This window comes from Peromyscus leucopus, chromosome 2, assembly GCF_004664715.2.
Source record: "Peromyscus leucopus breed LL Stock chromosome 2, UCI_PerLeu_2.1, whole genome shotgun sequence".
Taxonomy (NCBI): Eukaryota; Metazoa; Chordata; class Mammalia; order Rodentia; family Cricetidae; genus Peromyscus; species Peromyscus leucopus.
This window is the reverse complement of record NC_051064.1, coordinates 29,313,230-29,333,080: the sequence shown is the minus strand read 5'-3', so window position 1 is coordinate 29,333,080 and position 19,851 is coordinate 29,313,230. Positions and strand designations below refer to the sequence as shown.

Here is a 19,851-nt window from a genome sequence, read left to right as displayed (position 1 = left end):
TTTATTTCAATATTTTGCCTTCGATAGTCTTCAAATTCACTGTTTATCCTGCATTCTTATCAAGTGAATTTTTCATCCCCAGAATTTTAATTTTAATTTGAGTCACATTTGTATCTCCCTTGTTACTACTTCATGTGTTACTTTCCCCCCTCCAGCTTTTTGAGTTTGTGGAATACATTGTAAAATATTGTTTTCATTTTCTGTCTACTAGTTCTATTATCTATGCCATTTGGGCATAAATTTCAACTCTGGGTGAAGTCAGAGTGGCTCATCTCTGACTATGGGTCATATATAGTCCTAATTTGTGGCATGCCTGGAACTTCTTAGATACCAAATCTGGTGAATTTTATTTCACTGGGTATTGGGATTGCTATTTTCTCTCTACATAATATTGAGCTTTGATGCAGGACATACTTAATCACCAAGAGTATGATCTTTTGCGTCTTACTGTAAGCTTTGTTAGGAAAGACCAGGGTGATGTGTGGTCAATGTTTGATTTCCCCAATGATGAGGCAAAACTCTTCTGAGTTCTGAGTACCCAGTGATATATGGAGCATAATGTCTTTGAGAACTGTTGTACACTATTTCCAGCCCTTCCTGAGCTCTAAGGATGACTTCCTCTATTTTTGGGTGGTTCCATCCCTGACCTCAGCTCGTCTTCTCTTATCAGTACACTAATAGCAATCAACTGAACCTTTCAGAGCAACCGCTGATGGTTTCAAAGTATCCACTCTGTGTAGCTCTTCTTTCTAGCACTCAGCCTTCGGATTACCCGATGCCCAAGCATCAGCCAGGACCACTGCTCAACTCTTCACCTTCCACCGTAAGTCTCTTCCTTGAATTCAAGGCTAAAACCCTTCTCCCAGCTTGAAACTAGGGGCCTCAGTATATTTGTTTTCTGTCACTTGGGAATCACTGCCCTTCCGTACTGATGCCCAATATCCCAGTACTATAGGATTTTTTGTTTGTTTTTATAGGCATCATCAAGTTTTTTGTTTGCTTCCTTGAGGAGAGTAAATTGGCCCACTGTCATTCTGTCTTGACCAGAAGTAGAAATCTGAGTATGCTTTTGACAACCAATCTAAGGGGAAAGGTTTTGTATAGGAAAAGCAGAAAGGGATTGTGTACTAGTAATGAACTCCCAAAAAACTAAAACAGAGTTAACCTTAATGCTTTAAAAGTCAAGAAAAGAAGCCTGTTGTAGGGTACATGTTTATACTCTCAGTGCTCTGGCAGCAGAGGCAGGGGGAGCTCGAGTCCAAAGTTAGCCTTGGTTACATAATAAATTCAAGACCACCCTGGGCATGAGACCCTGTCAAAAAAACAAATAAATAAATAAGTCCAGAAAAAAATGCCTGCTTTATTTCCAGTCCAAGAAACAACTGACAAACTAGATATTCATCTAAATATATCCCCTATCTTTTTGTTCTCAGAACAACTCCCTTCGGTCTTCAACCAGCATCCTACATTTTCCACCATCATTTGTACCCACATTTAACAAGCGAATTAAGATTTTAATACTCTGGCTATTTCTACTGTTGGAGTCCATGTCATAGTGGGTACCTTGGCAACAAAGAATAGATGCAGATGGCCAAAATGTGTGGATCCTAATAAAAACCATGAGATGTCAAGATTATCTGAGAGGGTGGGAATTTGAAGCAAACACCTGAGAAACCAAATATGGAAATCCTTTCTTCCTACAATTTCCATTAATAACTTAGCAGCTATGGCCTGTGGGTTGACTGTGAGTGAAACTGAAATAGGATGAGATTAGAAGAGATGTTCTGTCTTTCCAAATGTTCCTTTGTACCACCCACATGACTTCTTTCATAAGTCAGTTTGAATTCAGGCCTTAGCCTATTATATGCCTATCACATAAAAGCATTTTATATATAATATTGTATATTTGGGCAAAAACTGAATTACTGTTCACTGAGCTTATTTTAATCTACGGTGAAAGAAAGTAAGAAGCAGAGCAGAAGGACATGAAAAACACGAAGTTTTGTGAGGAGCCTGAGTGACTTTTGCGTTGTGGGCAAGAAAAGTTCAAAAACAGCCATATGATGGTGAAGATTGTCAGTTTGACATAATCTAGAATCACATAGAAGATGAAACTTGGTGGCTGAAGAAATGGCTCAGTGGTTAAGACTGACTGCTCTTCCAGAAGACTCGTGTTCAATTCCCAGCACCCACAAGGCAGCTCACAACTATCTGTAACTCTATTTCCAGGAGACCCCATGCCCATGGCAAAACACCAATGTACATAGCATAAAAATAAATGATTTTTTAAAAAAGAAGATGAACCTCTTGGCATATCTGAGAGGGAGTTTCTAAATTGGGGTAATTGAGATGAGGAGACTCACCCTAAGTGTGGGTGATACTATACCATGACCTGGGGGCCTGAATTACTAATAAGTCAGAATTACTCAGGTTCTTTGGACACAGGCAAAATACAGTCAGTTCTTTGCTTGCTGTTCTCTTGGAACATCCTCAGGCAGCAATTCAGGCCTAGTTGATTCCTAATCTAAACCTTCAATGTTTATACCTTCATGTTGCTACTGACGCTTATACACTATTTGAAGATTTGTCTATGTGTCTCATGCCATAAGTCAAGATAAAACTTCTGCAGCCAAAGGGAAGGAAATGGGCCAAGAAAGAGAGACAGGATAGGCAGTGATCTATATGCCACAGAACGCTCCTTGGAGCACATACTAGAACACTGCTGTAGCACTGTGTTTCACATGAGAACAAGCTAACAAAAGGCAAGCAAATGTGTTGTGAATGCCACAGCTCAGGAAAGCCACAGCTCTTCTGTGCACCTCAGATTATAGGCTCAATGTTACTGCCTTGCCCGGTGCTGGCTGATGTGCCCCCTGCTGCAGAGTACAATGGCACCATTCCTCAGCATCTGCAGACAGAGGCTGAAACCCAAGATCACAAATCATGTTCTTCAGCCAGTTCTCAGAGCAAGGTTTTCCTGTTTCAAGGAAATTTTTATTTTATGTGTGTGTTATACATAAAAACATCAAAAGACTTTTCATTAATTGCATGTTGTCTATAAAATCCATTAATAAAAACAAAATGATGCCACCTACTCAAATTAACCTATAGTGAACAGGGAAAAAGAAAGTACTTGATTACCAATGAGCTAACTGCTTGTATGCATTTCACTATCCATAAAAAACTAAAAGACACTACATCTGTGGTCCCAAAAGGCATGTGTCATGAGCAAAACACAGTGCATATATATTTGTACTTCATATTCATGGGATCTGCAGCCATGGTTTCAGACTGAAAATGTTCTTGAAAAATGTATGCCTTGTGGCTAAAGAGATGGCTCAATGGTTAAGAGTTTGCTGCTCTTCGAAAGGATGCAAGTTCAATTTCCAGCACCCACATCTAGTGCCTCACAGCCACCAATAACTCCAACTCCAAGAGGTCAGATTCGTATGGCCACAGTGGGCACATACACAGGTGCACACCCATATAAAAACCAATATACACACTCATAACTTAAAATAATAAATGTTTTTTAAAAAAACAACTTTTCCTTCTTTCTATACTTGAGCCACTTGCAGATGCATCCAAGTTTCACTTTATGACATTTCTCTGTGATGAGGCTCCTCCCTATACCGACACAGCCACTGAGCAGCTGCAGCAGCAGCAGCAGCACTGGTTTCATGGAGTTTTGAAGGGCGTTGCTTTCAGAAAGGCAAAAGGCATGAGGAAAATCAGAAAGGTACTGTGAACGGCATGGGATGCCATGGAAGAGCATTTACAACACGTTTGCTTGCCTTTTGTTCAGCTTGTTCTCACTTGAAACACAATGCTATCGCCCAGTGTTTAACGAAAAAAAAAATTTACTTTCCCACCTACAGAGGGCAGTCATGACATGCACACTCAATGAGCAGTTCCACCTGGGAAAAAAAGATAAGTGGATAAGCCACTACTGATCCACAGAATGGATCAGCCTTTTGATCAGCCTTTTGCTTTGCTTAGTGTAACTTTTTGGGAAGGTGCCCAGCATACGCAGACACAGTCCAACATTAACCAACCGAAGAACAAAGAGGATCCACTGGTGTGGTAAAACCAGATGACAAGCTCCTTGTGAGGTACTTGTTGAAAAAGCATGCCCAGCCTTTCCCAAGAAAACCAAGAGTACCTCGAGGAGCATCTTCCCCGGCAGGCTGCCTGGGCACAATTGCTGCCCCTGTTCAGAGCAGAGAGAGATTATAACCCCAGTGTTCACCAAGACACAGAAAATAAAGACTCTCAGGCTGGGACCGGTGTCAAGGTAAGACGATCTTCACAATCCCCACTGACTTTGCTGGGGAAAAGCTTAATCTGTAAAGAATGTGAAGCCAGCAGCCAGTTTTAGTGTCATTATTCACAGTGCATTAGTGAGGATTTGTCAAGAATACTTTTGAAACAAACTACAGGCAATGTAAAAACTTGAAACTTACCTGATGTCCAGGTCTCTCCATCCTAAACAGCTTCCCTTTGCCACTGCTTTTTTGTCTGAGTTCTTGTTTTGTTTAATGGTTTGTGGTTGTTTGTTTACTTGTTATGCTTTTGTGCTTGAAACTGAAGCCTTGGCCTCAGGCATGCTAAGCAGGTGCTCAGCCACTGAGCCACATCCCCACAGCTTTGGCTGTTTGTTTCTTTTTATGAGATGTCTTTAAAAGCAGAAATCCTGTACTTAGTTTCTTTAGCTATTGCTATTAACACTTGAATATTTTCTGATATAAATACTATATGCCAAATAATTGTGAAATAAAAAATAGACTTCTTTCTAAAACATTACTACAGAATCACAATAAATTTCTATAGGAACATAAATATGAAAGAACTAAGAAATGCTATTTTTAAAATGTATAGCTCCCTAAAGTGACTTTCCTAAGTGTGAGTTTCTGCCATTAGATCATCTTATTACAGAGTGACATTCTTCCTATTCAGTGTTGTATGTTTCCTTGCAGAATGTACAGTTTAAGACTGCAAATCCTCTTAACTATTTATAGAAGTATCTCTTAACAGTTACTGGTATGGAAAGGAATGGGTTTGTGTCAATGTTAAAGAAATAGTTGGCAGAGCTCAGGAATAAACATTGCAAACCCACAGAAAACCCGTCCAAATATGTCAGTCAGCAGTGAAAAACTCAGCTGTCCCTCAGTCATGGCTTATATCCTGATCATTATATGGCAGACTCTGTACTTCCTTCTCTAGATCTTTCCCCTGATGTTATTTTAACTAGTTGACACAAGCAGAAGAAAGGTTAAAGAATAATAAATTTTTTGTGAATCTTTTTCTGTAGAAATAATTTTAATTTTCTGATGTGTGTGAGTAGACTATGAATTTCTGCCACTCCTACCATGGTCATCAACTAAAACAAGGGTTTATTTGATCAGCTGGTCATTTTGAGTGTTTCAGGTAGGGTTTCACTAGGTAGCTAAAACTGGCCTCAAACTCCAAAGCCTTAGTATCCTGTCATTAACAATGCGCACCCCACAACTGGCTGAGCATTGTCACTAAGATGAAACTGAACTGAAACTAAAATGAAAGGGTATCATGGGTAGGAGTCCTTTATTTATTTTAATGAACATTTTTATCAATTCTTTGAGAATTTTATACAATGTATTTTGATCATATTTACCACCAACTCCTCCACTTAACTCCACCTAGATCTACGCCCAGCCCCATTTTGTGTCTTTTATGTCTGTCTTCTTTTCCTTTGTTTATAACCCACCAACTAGGAGTTCTTCATTAGCAAGTATCTAAAAGTAAGCAATATTCAAAAGAGATTTCTCCAAGCCATAAATTAGATGATACTTTGAAAAAATAGACAACAAATGTGTGTGTGTGTGTGTGTGTGTAATGTATGTAGTGTATGTGTGTGTGTGTGTGTGTGTGTGTGTGTGTGTGTGTATGTATCTCCATCTGTATTTGGGGAGACTGGTTATAGGACTCACCTGATATGAAAACCATCAGATGTTCAAAGTTCCCTATATAAATGATATAGTATTTGTATAATGTATGCATATAGTCCAGGATATTTTAACTCATATCTAGATTACTTATAATACTTAAATAACAAAAATGTTATTCAAAGAATTATTATTCTGAATTATTTAGAAATAACAAGAAAAAATCTGCATATACTCAGTGTAGAAGCAATTTAAAATATGTTATTTATATAATACATGTGTATATAATTTTTAGACTGTGGTTGGTCGAATCCAAATATGCAGATGTATAGGATATGGAACCCTTAGGTAAAGAAAGCCAACTGTGTATGCAATTGGATACTTATACAACTTTATATAACTATATAATACAGATACTTATTATATATATATACATATATATGTGTGTGCTATTAAAGTTTCAGATCTGTAATGGATGTGTTTTACATGGAATCACATGAAAACAGAATGTCAAGGAATTTAAGAATCACCATGACATCTTCAGACAACATTCTAAAGTCCCCTGCACACTGTTGGTCCTGGGCAATCCAATCTGTCTTCTCGACCTTGTTACTCTGAATAATCAATCAGGTTCCAGCCTTTATAGCAACCAGTGACAAGAGCAGTCAGTGGTTCCATTGTTATGTTACTGTTCCTTTAGCCCCACTTTGTCTTTAAAGAAAACTTTCCATATTTTATTTGAATGTACAGATGATACATGTCTCTCCCTAGAAAATGAAAGTTTGGTATACTCAATTATTTGGATTCTACAAATCAATGAACTGTTGTTATCTGCAAAACCTTGGACTAGATACTGTGGAGAATTTTAAAAAGATAGGGGAAAACATATCACCTCTTCTCTATTAATTTATAATATACTGGAAAAACAAATATACTGTCATATTATCAGCATTGTGCAAGACTAACATAGAATACATATGTGATTACATTCTTTCAAATCAGTTTGGTAGTAAAACAATAAGAGATAGTATATCATCCGTCAGGGTAAAAATTACTGCAAAGGCTCTGAAGAAAAAGGAAGGAGCAAAATATAAAGTAGACATGAAATAATCTCTAAGAATTGAAAAAAAATAGTAACTCATACAAATAGAAAAGGGGAACACAGGCAAAATGGAGCTTAATGCTGAGGGGTTAGCAAGAAAACCCTTCAAAATTCCTCAAGCTCAGCCTCACACTTCAGAAAAACTCATCAAAAATGGGCCACAAGCAACTGTACAGAAGACTGTAACACACTTAGAAGAAAAATGAGAGAGAATATAACACTAGGCAAAAATGTAAACCTCAAAAACATAGTTAGTAAAAGAAAAAGAGTCAATAAATTGTGCCTTATCAGAATTATTTTAAATTGGTCTATAAAAACCTCTATTAAGAGTATGAAAGATGGCCAAGTGGTGGCACATGCCTTTAATCCTACCAGTTGGGAGGCAGAGGCAGATGAATCTCTGTGAGTTTGAGACCAGCCTGGTCTACAGAGTGAGTTCCAGGATGACATAAAGAAACCCTGTCTGCATGGGCAGGCTTTTGGGAGCCCAGTGCCTGCAGTGTGGCACCTTGCGCAGCCTTGGTGCAGCAGGGAGGGGCTTGGACCTGCCTAGGCTCAGTGTGCCAGGCTCTGCTGACTCCCCATGGGAGACCTTGATTTGGGGGATGTGGGGATGTGGAGTGGCTAGGGAGGGAGGGCTGGGGGATGGGAGGAGGTGGGATCTGTGGGTGATATGCAGGGTAAGTAGAAAATTTCTTAATTAAAAAAAAAGAAAGAAAACACTGCCTTTTTACTTTAAACACACACACACACACACACACACACACACACACACACACACACACACACACAAAAAGAAACCCTGTCTTGGAAAAAAAAAAAGTATGGAAAGATGAGCTTTAAATGGCAAGGAATAATCTGTAAACCTCCTGAATTAGTTACTTTTCTTATTGTGGTAACAAAAACTTAGCAAACGCCAATAAGGGTCTGTTTTGTCTTACAGTTTGAGGGGATATAGTCTACCATGGTAGGGAAGGCATGATGGTGGCAGATGTCTCCAAGGTGGCAGGATTGTGTAACCTGGACTCTTGACATCCTCACATCTTGGCAGAACATGGACAGGAAGTAAAGTCAGGCTATAAAATCTCAGATCCATCCCTAGTTACCCACTTCTAGTAATCCTGCATCTCCTAAATGTTCGACAACCTTCCAAAGCAGTGCTAACACATGGGGTCCAAGTTTTCAGACACATGAGCTTATGGGGATATTACACCAACAACTAGCCTGAATCTACTAAAGTCCTGGTATCAAGTTTAAAAAACTCAGAAAAAGAAAACAATCTAACTAGAATATAGAGAAAAGTTATAAAGTGATAGTTTATCAAATAGCATCTAAAGAAGACAGATACATGGAAAGATGTCCATTATTATCAGCCACAGACAACAGCAAATTAAAACCATAGTGAGAAAAAATACTACATATCTAGCAGAATGGCTAAAATGGAAAAAAAATAACTATAAAAATATTAGTACACAAAAAAGAATGCCTGAAAAAGCCATAAGGAATTAAACTATTTACAAAAAACAAACAGAAACAAAACAAAACAAAACAAAAACAAAAACACCAAAACCTGTAATGCACAGAATTTAGTGTATATATATATACATATTTAGTTAGAATGAATTTTTCTTTTCTGGGATGATGGTACTCCCTCTTAAGAGCCAAAGACCAACTAACAAAAACCCCAATATTAAACATGAGAAGTCCTCTTTTGAGTTGTTGGCCAGAGATGTCTAAGAGACTCCCAAAACATACAGCCTATTGCTGTTGCCCATGGCTACTGCCACCCCTCCCCCCAGTGGAGGAAGGTAAATCTGTAGCCATAAGTTTCTCAGGTCTCACCCAGCTGCACAGGCCCACATTTCTCTATATGGTCATGGTGTTACCAGTATGCTGGCATCTTGCTGCTCCTTGGGTAGCAGGCTGGTGTCTCCTCTCCTCTCCTTTCTCCTTTCACTCTCTCTCTTGGATTTTCCCACCTGGCTCCATCCTGCCCTGCCAATGCAGCTTTATTTATCAACCAATCAGAGCAACACATACTCACAGAGTACAGAAAGACACCCTGTGTACTTCTCCTTTTCTGTCTAATCAAAAAGAAAAGTTTTAGCCGGGCGGTGGTGGTGCACACCTTTAATCCCAGCACTCGGGAGGCAGAGGCAGGCAGATCTCTGTGAGTTCGAGGCCAGCCTGGGCTACCAAGTGAGTTCCAGGAAAGGTGCAAAGCTACACAAAGAAACCCTGTCTTGAAAAACCAAAAAAAAAAAAAAAGAAAGAAAGAAAAGTTTTAACATTAATGTAGTAAAATTACATATAACAAAACAGCTATAAAGCAAGAATTATAGTTACAATATCTAGTCCATTTCTATTTGGCAAAATTAAAGAAAATATTTTATCCTATTTTTGTGAGTTTAAAGTTTTTTATCTAATTTATCTTTTATCATAATTAAGGGAAGTTATAATTATAACTATCTAGTCTTCAATTCCACCAAAGACCCCAGAAGGATATAATACTACCTACGTAAATAGAAAGTACATTGTAAGCAACTTCCAAAAATCTAGGATGACAGAGCTGTGGCTGTCTGGACAGTCATCCAAAGTTCTTCTACAACATTGGGGCATCCGGCTTTAGCCTACAGGTGTAGAGTCTCTGGCAGACATTTTCATGAAGCAGGAAATTTGAAGGATTGTCTCACCTATTGGCAAAGTTCATCAGTCGTTTCCCTCTGTGTCCTGCAGAATGTCTGGCAGTATCTTCTGTGAAGCAGGAACCAGAAGGACCATCTCGCCCTGTTTAGGCAAAGTTTAGTGGTCATTTTCTCATAGGTCCTGCATGTCTAGTTTATACAACATATTGTCAAGCAGTCCAGGCAAGAACAGTTTCTTGCCCAAATGGCTACCTTTAGCCATAAATAAAGCAAACTCTATATGGAGTTTCTTCAATGCCCATCATCTTTTTGAAGTAGATTGGTGCTGCCAGAAGCAGACATGTCTCAGTGTCCAGAAAAGTCTAAGTTCTTAAAACATTTTAAATGCCATATTCTGTAGATCTTTGAAGTGTTTGAAGATTACCTATTTGAAATATATCTTTATATACCTAAAAGTTTAACACTATAAGTTTGATTATCATAGATTAATTAATCTGTATTTCTTAATTACATATTATAATTTTAAATGAGTTGCATAAACAGAATACCTTAAACAAGAGTAGAAATATACATACACTATAACAAAATTAACTTTAAATTTATACCAATAAACTAAAATCCATAGCAATGTAAAACATTTTTAAAAAGTTGTTGCTCTTTAAAAGTAGATTCAATAATCTACCCTTTTATCCTATCATATCTACATCCCTTTTTCTTCTTTAGAAAGGGATTGCATTTACAATTAACCTGCCTTTAAATAAAAATAAACCTTTATAAATAGTATTTTGGAAAATTGGGTGTAGCTTCTCACATTACTTCCTGCTGGCTGGGGTGCTGGCAATCTTATGGGGATACTGAGAAAATTCAAAATAATGGTCAAATCTTGGGAAGACATATTTGTTGATAGATACCACCTGTCAGGGTTTAGGAGGTCTCTCTTGATCAAATCTGATCCATCTTAACCTGAAACAAATTCATAGCCTCTTGCTTCCTGTGGAAACAAAGGAGAGCCTCCTTTCTAAAGCAACATATCCTTAGACTCAAAATTTGAAGTCAAGACACCTTTAAAATATACATATTGGTTTAACTGAGTAGCCTTTACAATCAAATGTCTTTCTGCAGTTAAAAATCCCAAAGACAATATAATCCAGGCTTTCTGTGTAATTTCCATCTTTATGTGGCTTATTTTTTTATATTACTTTATTCTTTTTAAAGGCCTATTTTATTATTTTAAGACTATATATTTCTTCTTCATGATTGTGTATACCTTCTGACCATTGTTTTAAACTGCAGCATGGCTAGGACCAAAGTGACAGCCTTGACTGCTGACCTTGCCCACCTCAGTTTCCAAACATGGCAGAGGTAAGCCTACCAACAACTCTGGGAGGCAGTGGGTCTATGCTTCCAACAAGTAGCATGTAGACCAGAAACTTTTTTTTTTTGTCTGTACTAGCAAAAGCTAAATCTGCCACACAGCATGCTCCTAGCTTGAGACACCTGTATGTACCAGGGCAGGAATCCACCATGCTGAAGGTCAAGCCTGCACACTGTGATGTCTCTATATCACAGCTTGCCTGAGAGACACAACTAGGAAGCTGTTTTTAACTCCATTTTAGAATCTTTTCTTAAAGCTTTCTCGGGTTTTGGGTGGAAATTCTTGCTACCATGTCTGGGTGTCAAAATGTAGCTTTTCTCAGGTCTCATCTGGCCCCAAAGTCCCAAAGTCTGCTGGCATGTTGCTTCTTAGACATCAGGCTGGCATCTCCTCTCCTTTCTCCTTTCACTCTTTCTCTTGGATTTTCCCACCTGGCTCCATCCTGCCCTGCCATAGACTAATGCAGCTTTATTTATCAACCAATCAGAGCAATACATATTCACAGTGTACAGAAAGATATCCCACAGCCTACGTCCCTATTTCTGAAGACACCATGCAGTTCAGAAACAAGAACCAGAGATCCCTTTTCTGGAAGTGATCTGAATGTCCCCTTCATGAGGACTGGCTTTCATGGTACAAGAGGGTGGCATGAATGCTTCCAAAGGAGGGAAACAACCAACAGTCCTACCTAGCTATGACATCTGTAAGCCACATCAATAACTTAGCATATCACAATAACCCTATGGATGAAGTAGTGGCACACATACCTTGGCAGTAACCAACAACTCTTTAATTGCACTTAAGACCCACTCAACAAGAGGATACCATGCCTAGTACTGGAAATTTAGACATACATACAAGTAACATTATACAAACTCAAGGGGTTGCATTTAGGAATATATGTGTGTATATATGTAGGGTTTGGGGCCAGACTGTACTCTACTCCATAGGCTCATATGTTTGAATGTTTGGTCCTAAGTTAGTAGAACTGTTTGAGAAGGATTGGGAGGTATGGCCTTGTTGGAGAAGGTGTATTACTGGGGGGGAAGGTTTTGAAGTTTTACAAGCCAACACTTGATCCAGTGTCTCTTTCTGCCTGTGGATCAGAACCTAAAGCTTTCAGCTACTGCTTCATCACAATGCCTGTCTGCTCCACAACATGATGACATGAACTAACCCTCTGTCTTAGCTAGGGTTTTTATTACTGTGAAAAGACACCATGACCATAGCAACTCTTATAAAGAAAACATTTAATTGGAGTGACTTACAGTTTCAGAGGTTTAGTCCATTATTATCAAGACAGGGAGCATGATGGCATGCAGGCAGACATGGTGCTGTGGTAGCTGAGAGACCTACATCTTGCAGGCAACAGGAAGTCACTTGACTGTGACACTGACCAAAACCTAAGCAAAAGATCTCAAAACCCGGTCCCCACAGTGACATATTTCCTACAACAAGGCCATACCCACTCCAACAAAGCCACAAATATAATAGTGCCACTCCCTATGAGATTATGGGAGCCAATACATTCAAACTACTATACCCTCAAAAACTATAAGAAAGCTTCCAACTAAATGCTATAAGAGTTGACTTGGTCATGGTGCCTCTTCACAGCAATAGAACAGTAACTAAGACAAATACATAGATGCATGCAATAACAATTAGTGGAAATGATGCCACGAATTTGAAGGAGATCAGGGAGGGGTATTTGGGAGGGCTTGGAGGAAGGAAAGGGAAGGGATAAATGTTATAATCATAATCTTAACAAAATATTACTATCTAGAATAACTAAAAAGTGATACTACCTAATGCTGGCAACAATGCAGAGAAACCCCACCTTTCACACATTGCTGTGAGGACTTAAAATGGTACAGCCAACCTAGGACACTGAATGTGCCTCTTCCTGTACTTTCACTATTGGGCATGTATTCCAGAGAGGTGGAAAAATCACATTCAGACACATCTTGTACAATTCTACAGCAGCTTTATTTGCAATATTCCCAAAAATCCTTTAAGAATTAATGAGGGAACAGACTATGATAGACCAGTACATCACATCTTGGAATATTGTGAAGCAGCCAAAAGGAAACAACTTTTTTAACTTTAAACAAAATGTTTATTACACAAAGGTTGTTGTGTAATTGTAGAGTTTTCTACTTTAAACACAAATATTCTCACTCTCCACAGAAAGGCTGATTCTGAACTTTTCATCTGGTGACACAAGAATAGTAGCAACGCCTCAGAGATTTAAGCTGAAAGCAGGACACTGGTATATGGCTCTTGCACCTAGTATCAGGAATGTACAAGCATCTTTATTTAAAAATACAAAATAAAAAATCTGTAGGTGTGGACAATGACAGCAGTAAACCGTTATATATTGCCAATAGAAATCAATAACTGATGGTTACTATGATCAGTCAGCCTTCTCTCCAGTCATTTTCTTCATGTGACTTCTCTGAAGTTATCAATGAGGAACCTCCCTTGTGCTTCCCATCACAGTTCATTGATAAGGGCAAAACACTATTCTAGGCATTAGAACATACCACCTCCCATACCCCCTCCCATTCCACCCATTCCAGGGCCCTTCTCTTCTGTAGGAATTTCTGTCTCTACAACTTCTGCTGTAGTTAACAAGGAGTCCACCCCATCAGCAGCCAGTAAAGCAGTTCTTACAAACTTTGTTGGATCAATGATCCCCTTTTCCACTGTGTTCATAAAAACTCCAAGCATAGCATCATAACCAACTTCTGAGGAACTTTGCAGAATTTTCTCAATTATCAACAGGCTTCAGATGAGCACTGGCAATTTCAAGAGCAGGTGCAACAGACTGGACACCAGAAAATTTCTTTTCCTTCAACAGAACATGGGCATCTTGGAATTCACATTTTTACCTTTTGAAGTATTAATAAAATACTAAGAAATATATCCTCTATCAAACTTCACTCCTTCAATAATTTCTAATTCATCATTCAGGGTTTTTTCATACTTTACTGTGATGACACTTTTTCTTCCAAACATTTTCATTGAATCAGAAATGATGTTTCCAATGTCTTTGTCTCCATTTGCAGAAACTGCAAACTGAGCAATTTCTTCAGGGGTTGTCTCAGATTCAGATTATTTTTTAAGTTCAGCAATTACAGCATCAACAGCCAACATCACACCTCTCCTGATCTGCACTGGACTAGCTAGCGCCTTTGCTGACCTTCTCAAAGTCCTCCTGGGCAATAGAAGAGGCCAAAACAGTAGCAACGGTGGTGCCATGCCCAGCCTCTTCACTTGTGTTATTGGCAACATCTTGAGCAGGTTTAGCTCCAGTGTTTTTGTATCTAGTCTTTAAATCAATTGACTTTGCAACAGTGACCCCATCTTTATAACTTTGGTACTTCCCCAACTCTGTTCAATAAGCAATGTTCTTCCCTATGGGTAACAACTACAGCATTGGCTGAAAGGTCTACATCTTGAAGCATGAAGGCTCAGGCATCTGTAACAAATTTTATATCTTTTGGCATCGGGCCAAGTGAGATGATGAGTCAGTGCCCAGGACACCTGTCTCATCGGGAAGATGATTGGTAGTGGAAGCATTTTTTGCGGGGCTGCAGTGGGAGTGCAGGAGGCTGTCAGTGGCGAGTGAGGGCAGGAAACAACATGTAATGCAATACAACTCTTACAGAGCTCAAAGCAATGCTGAACGACAAGAAGCTAATTCCCAAAGATCATACTGTATGATTCCATTTATATACCATTCTTGGAATAAAATCATGAAGGTGGAGAAGAGATTAGTTGTTGCCCAAGATTAGAGATGAAGGGAAAGCGGTGGGTATAGCTAGAAAAAGGTGGGGAATGGCTTAGTGGAGCCTTGCAGTGACACATATTGATTGTCATGACTGGTCCACAAGTCTAGGATGTGATAAAACTTCACATAGCAACATACGCATATTTACAAACACAAAAGTGCATGTAATACATGGGAAATCTGCATAGCCAATATGAACTGTGCCAATGTTGATCTCCTTGTAAATTTATACCAATTGCAGAATAAAAGTTTAAAAAATTTGACAAGCAGGTTAGATTGATGTTGCCAACATGCTAGTTGCTTACATTTATTATTGTAGCTTTTCTGGTTGTTCCTTTCATTTGAATCCTTGCCCAACTTCATTAAGTCAGTAGATTGAGGCTGTCAGACCAGGTTCAGAAGTTAAAAAACAAGTTTGGAAATACAGTTGGTTACACATGGGAGATCATATAAATGATGACATGAATCTGGGTTTTCTGACTGATTTCAGTGCTAACCTGATAGTTGCCAAAAGCAATTTAGAAAGTAGACTAGACTGGCAAGATGGATGTCAGTAAAAGTACTCGATGTGCAAGGCCTTGCATTTGAATTCCTACCCTACACATCCAAGCTGAACATGGTTCCATGTGCCTGTAACCTCATCCTTAGATGGCAGAGATGGGTAGATTCCAGGAGCTCACTGGCCAGCCAGCCTATCTGAAATAGACGAGCTTCTTGTTTTGTGATAGGCCCTGTCACTAGAGAATGAGGTAGAGCAGTTGATGTCCTTCTCTGGCCTCCACATCACATGTGGAGGGGCTCCATACCAGAGCAGGAACAACTCAAACACAGTAGCATCACCGGAAGCTCACACCAGCATGAGTGACAGTTTGTGCCATCTGGAGCCCCTCCAGCTGCAGGACTTGCAGCAGCTGAACAGACTGGAATGCGTCTCCTTCAGGCTGGTCTGAGCATCTCCTCTGCAGCCCTTGCTCTTTACATACCCTTAAGGGGGAGAGCCTTCATTTCAGGTATTTCCTAAGACTTCTGAGTTTTTTCTTCCAGAATCTTAATGAGGCCCCGTTAGAATGTCCAGAATCCTATCCTTTCCTATCCTTTCCTATCCTCTCCTCTCCTCTCCTCTCCTCTCCTCTCCTCTCCTCTCCTCTCCCTTCCCTTCCTTTCCCTTCCCTTCCCTTCCCTTCCCTTCCCTTCCCTTCCCTTCCCTTCCCTTCCCTTCCCTTCCCTTTTATCCTTCTCCTCCTCCTTTTAAAATAGGGTCTTACTGTGTAGTTCTGGCTGCCCTGAAACTCACTGTGTAGACCAGGCTGTCCTTGAACTCATAGAAATTTGTCTGCCTCTGTCTCTTGAGTATTATAATTAAAGGTGTTGGGTACCATGCCTGGCCAACTGCCAAGTGCCTCAAAAGAAAATGCTAAACAACTGTGAAACCAGCACTTGGTAGAGATGGAGACAGGAGTTCAAGACCACCCTTAGCTACATAACAAATTCAAGACCCTGTTTCAAAAGAAGAAAGGTAAACTGAGATCTTATACTTTTGAATACAGCATTCTCAATGACTCTACCCACATGAATTAATTACAAGTTTTCTAACAAGGCACTGTTTTACTATAAAATGAATACTCCCACAATCAGTGTATCGACATACACCCACATATTTCTATCTTCATCAGATTGTTTTACTTTCTTTTATGACAAAGAATACAAATGCGAGGCCAGATATATCCTGGGTCAGTAGTCTTCCAAGGTAGGAGACATGAGAAAGAAAGACAACATTACAGCCAGTCTGGTGAGACCTTAATATCTGAATACAGATTTATATGTGTGTGTGTGTGTGTGTGTGTGTGTGTGTGTGTGTGTGTCTATTGTGTGTGCATTCTTTCCCAGTAATAAATATAACCAGGGATAAGACAAGAGAGCTGTTTCCTCAACATCATTTCCACTTCATTCCAGTGCCTTTCCAGGACTGTGGTCCTAAATACTTCCAGCCTTGTGTGATTCCTTGAGCTAAATTTTGATATTTTAAGTGGTGAATGGAGAAAAATAAATTTCGAGGACTCCAAGTGCAACTACTAAAACGATAGTACTTCGTGTAAGGAAAACATTGAAGAAAGAAGACAGGAAAATTACCTTAGTGAGAAAGCAGTTATCCTTGTGGCATCCAAGAACTCACCATCAATGTGTTCTGAAAGCAATAATACTCCATTCTACTTCTTCTTGAGAAATGATGAGTTAACTGAACGCAAAGTTGTGTCTTTTCTTTCTAAAAGTCCTCTGAAAATAACTTCATAGCAGTTAACTTAATTCTTCTGGCATTCTTGGACCTGTTCAGTGAGTTTTCTTGGGATTCGGTCTGCCCTATTTGTTCTGCATAAGTTCAGGCAGTCCAGGACTTACTGGAAGGTCTTTCCAAATGAGCCAGAAATGGATGTGCTCAATAGGCTGCAGACCCAGGGCCTTGGGCTGTCCATAACCATGCTTTTACATTGCTTTCCTCAGATGGGCAGCATAAACAAAGGCTTGAGAACAGAAAAAAAAATGGTCTTCAGTTATTCAGTTTCTAGCTCACAGTACCCAGGACAAGCCATGTGACATTGGGAAGAAGAGAAACTGAGGAAGAGGGCACTAAGCTTCACTTTGACAAAGGAAAAGAGTTTTAGTTTTGTTACATAGTATGGTGACTATAGTTAATAATCATAAATTGCTTATTTAAAAGACACTAAAGAATTTTAAACATCCTCCATCCCCCCATAACCACAAATAGGTGAGATGACGCATGCTAATAAGCTTGAAGATTTAATCATTTAACATGTGTTTATGCATAAAAACACACTGCACCTCATAATTACACAAAATTGATATAGTTTAAGTGAAAACAAAATAGAAAACAGAGTTTTAAGGATAAACAAATTAAAAATAAAGTCAAATAATACCTCAATTTGTCGTAAGAAATTCTCATTATATCTCTGAGACTATTATTCCACAGCTATCTAGACAATTCTTTAAGTTGATGAGGTATCTAATATATCAGTCAATGCCTTTGCAGTAATAAATGAAAATGGTGATCAATTTAAAACTGAATGGCAAAAGACAACCTTCTCAATGCCTCAAAAAATTTCATAAAATTTAGTGAATGATTTTGTAATGAATCACAAAAAGATTTCATCTTTACTGACAAACAGCAGGTGCCAGGTGTTAAATCTTCAAATTAGCTTGCTGTTATGGTTTGAGTGTGTTCCCCACATGTTGGAGGCTTGATCCCTAAGGTGACACTGTTAGGACATGGGGCTTAACAGGAAGTGATTGGTCATGAAGGTGTAGTCATCAAAAGTAATGTTCTTGCCACAGAAGTGTGTCAATTATCACAACAGAGGTTTGTTACAATAATACCTTTGGCTCTCCTCCACCCTCTCTTGCTAGCTTGGTCACACCTTTCTATGTTTTACCATAATACAGCATACCCAGCAGATGCCAGGGCCATGTCATTAAATTTACTGGTCTCTGAGATTGTGAGCCAAATAAACTTCCTTTGTTCTTAAATTATCTAGTTCACAGTACTCTGTGTTAGCAGCAGAAATGTAGTAAGGGGTAGCCCAACTCAGACAACCTGTCTGTCTGCAAGGGAGACTATATTGTTCTACAGTAACAAACAAGACCTAAGATATCTCAGGGAGGAAGGTCCCATGGCTTCACTCACAGGTATTCCATGACCAAACTAGGCCCTTAGCCAATCTAATTGCAGAATTGGCTGGAAATGTAGAGAAGCCCAAGGTACCAGGAAACACTAACACACAAACATGCACCACACCCTCCAATGAAACCACAATCTGAGCATCTATAAATCCCATTTGAAATTCTGATTGGGACACTGTGATGGTTAATCTTCACCATCAGTTTGACTGAACTTAGGATCACCAAAGAGGCACACCTTTGTGTTTGTCTGAGGGGATTTCCAGAAAGGATTAACTGATTGTGACTGATGCCATCCCGTGGGCTGAGTTGCCAAACACAGGGAAAAAAGAAAAAGGAAAAAGCCAGCTGAATGCCAACACACTCTTTTCTCTGTGTCCTGATCCACTCAGGTATAAGCAAATCCTCAAATTCTTGCTGTCCTAGCCAAGGGAAGGGGACACCATGCCTTTCCCACTGTAAATCATGAACCCAAACAAAAAGCCTGGGGATATAGTTCAGTGGTAGAGTACTTGTCTAGGGACCTTTAGGTTCAATCTTACAATAAGATCAGTACAAACACCTTAGAAAACTGCACGGCATGATATAAATGAATTTTTACTGGGAACTTCATGAATAAACTTTATATAGGTTACAGAGAAGTCATTTTCTTTCATCCTGTGAATAAACATAATTCAGATCAAAATTAAGTCACTCAGAAGTTTATTTTCAAAACTTCCACAGAATAGTTCATTTTGAGGGAGTAGTAAATCAGGTTCTCTTGTAGTCCAGGCTGGTCTCAAATTCTCTATGTTACTGAAAATAACCTTGATCTCCTGATTCTCCTGCCTCCATTCCTCAAATGCTGGGATGCCAGATATATGCCATATTCTAGCTACAGGATGATTTTTATAGCAACTTTATTAAAATAACTGGAAAAGGAATTTTTAAAGTTAATCAAATACATTGTCAATCATATACAATATGGAGCTCAAATCATAGACAATAACTTGGATTTAATTTGACATTGCTTATATAGCAAACCATGCTTTTCCATTAAAATATATTTTGCTTATAATTTTGAATTTTCAACAATAAACATTTCCAGGATTCATTTTCAAGTGACAGATCAATCTAAGGATATTTATTCAAAATAAAACTGCAAATGAACTAAAATCATAGATATATAATCTAGAAATATTTTTTAAATTACCTGTTTAAAATGCATATGAATGGCAAGGCATGGTGATGCTCACTTTCAGTCCTGTCACTTGGGAGGCAGAGGCAGGTAGAGGCAAGAGGATTTTATGGCCACGCTGGTCTATACAGTCTCAGGCAAATGAAGG

At 38.9% G+C, this 19,851-nt stretch overlaps 1 protein-coding gene and 1 pseudogene across 1 annotated transcript in view; one reads left to right on the top strand and one right to left on the bottom strand.

Moving 5' to 3' along the window:
- The first annotated feature begins 3,948 nt into the window (after positions 1-3,948).
- Positions 3,949-19,851, top strand: part of Rgs20 (regulator of G protein signaling 20) — a 130,648-nt gene continuing 114,745 nt past the window's right edge. Inside the window, exons 1-2 of the mRNA XM_028893660.2 lie at positions 3,949-4,294; positions 9,737-9,744. Coding sequence (XP_028749493.1) covers positions 4,130-4,294; positions 9,737-9,744 — 173 coding nt within the window. The 5' untranslated portion in view covers positions 3,949-4,129. The remainder of the gene's footprint in view (positions 4,295-9,736; positions 9,745-19,851) is intronic.
- LOC114709690 lies at positions 13,431-14,625 on the bottom strand (annotated as a pseudogene).